The following is a 1,675-nucleotide window of genomic DNA, read 5'->3' on the forward strand; positions in this document are numbered from 1 at the left end:
AGCAATAGGTGAATTTGTAAATGAGTTACCATTGTCTCAGTTGTGTTTTCTTTTTGGCAAACAGGTTCATCTTATGAATCCCGATTATGTTCCCAAACCATGCTGTGCACCTACCAAACTAAATGCCATATCTGTTCTTTATTTCGATGATAATTCTAACGTAATCTTGAAGAAATACAGGAATATGGTAGTAAGAGCTTGTGGATGTCACTGACGAACAGTCTTCACATGGACTCTGTGATTCTGCCATGAACTTTCATACTACCTTCCGTGCTTTCATGAACTACCTGACCTTGGAGGAAAAAAAAAAAGCCCACGATGAACCACCTTTTAGAATACCACGTATGTGCCTTGTGGGAGGAAGGGGTGTGGGGACCACACGCTGGGGTGCGTGGACTGACCCTGCGCCATAGCGGCTGCTCGGCTCTGCAGAGCCGGGGTGCACAAAGCAGCGATATGCCCACACACGCTTTATTTGGCTGGGATGGTCTTAATCTCGCATAGCAGTTTGGCTTTCATCAGTTGCTTGGATGGGTGCTACAGTTTTACCAGATGGGCACCCAACACCCAAAACAAGTGAGGTTTTTTGTGGAGGGGAAGGCAAGGGGAGAGACAGGGAAGCTAGAGTAAAGACTCAGAGCATACATCTTGTACAAGGTAATTCTTAAGGTGAGGAATTGCCTTTTGTCTAGAAGGACCAGTTACTATACCTAGACTGTTCGTCTCCTCCTGAAATCTGCCATGGCAGTAAGCATCTTAAATTGTGCCAAAGCAAATGCTTCAGGGCTCTTATTGTCCAAGCACAGTTTAAGTCTGATCCTGCAGGTGTACGAGGGCTTGGCTGCACCCTGTGTGAGAAACACTAGCGTGAACTCGGGCCCTGGCTGGTCTCTCCCATTCACTATTTGACTGAGCAATAGAACTTCACACACTTGTTCTTACGCAACTTCCTTCCACTGCCCACGCGGAGCTGCCTCCTCTACTACCGCTTGCCCAGGAAGGAAGTCGGGATGCTTCTACAGCTGTAATTCAGACGTGAAAGTTTAGGGGCCATTCATTCTCTAGTGGGACAATTTATTTACAGGAAGACAGAATGCCAACAAGATACGCAAGTCTTTGGCCAACCTTTCCCATTCAATTCACGCAACTAACAAACTGGTATAAAGGATACATTCACACTGTAGCCACGGTTTGTCTAGCAGAAGCTAATAGCAAATTGTTTTGATCCATATTAAACTTGTATTAAATGCACTTACCTCTAATTCTTGCATTTAAAAGGCTTCTTGTAAATACAAGCTATAATTTATTGCACTTGTCACTGTATATTCATTGTTCTGTACCATTTATAGGAAGACTGCTTTTTTAAAAAGTTTTTTATTTAGAAAAGTCTCAGTGTAAACAATTGTACCACTTCGATTTTATACAAGAAACTCATGAGATTGTGCTTCACTAGAAAGTTGTTAAAAACGTAATAATAAAGGCTTCCTTTAAGGCAGAAGTATATACATCGACCTAATACATCTGCCAGTACAACACTTAGCTTTCACTGTGGCTTTTTCACCATGACACATTTTTCGATTGTCCAGAACTTTTGGTTCTGTTCAGACAGTGAAGTGAAGTACCAGGAGAAATTCACCGATTTAAAAGTTCATTGCTGTTTTACCTTTTTTTAAAA

The 1,675-nt window shown here is 42.2% G+C and overlaps 1 protein-coding gene across 1 annotated transcript in view; it reads left to right on the forward strand.

The window, feature by feature from the left end:
- The window catches only part of BMP6 (bone morphogenetic protein 6), a 93,535-nt gene extending 91,947 nt beyond the window's left edge, over positions 1-1,588 (forward strand). Inside the window, exon 7 of the mRNA XM_056331157.1 lies at positions 65-1,588. Within this exon, the coding sequence (XP_056187132.1) occupies positions 65-214 (150 nt within the window). The 3' untranslated portion in view covers positions 215-1,588. The remainder of the gene's footprint in view (positions 1-64) is intronic.
- Positions 1,589-1,675: the final 87 nt, after the last annotated feature.

The sequence above is a fragment of the Falco biarmicus genome, chromosome 3 (assembly GCF_023638135.1).
Source record: "Falco biarmicus isolate bFalBia1 chromosome 3, bFalBia1.pri, whole genome shotgun sequence".
In the NCBI taxonomy this organism is placed as follows: Eukaryota; Metazoa; Chordata; class Aves; order Falconiformes; family Falconidae; genus Falco; species Falco biarmicus.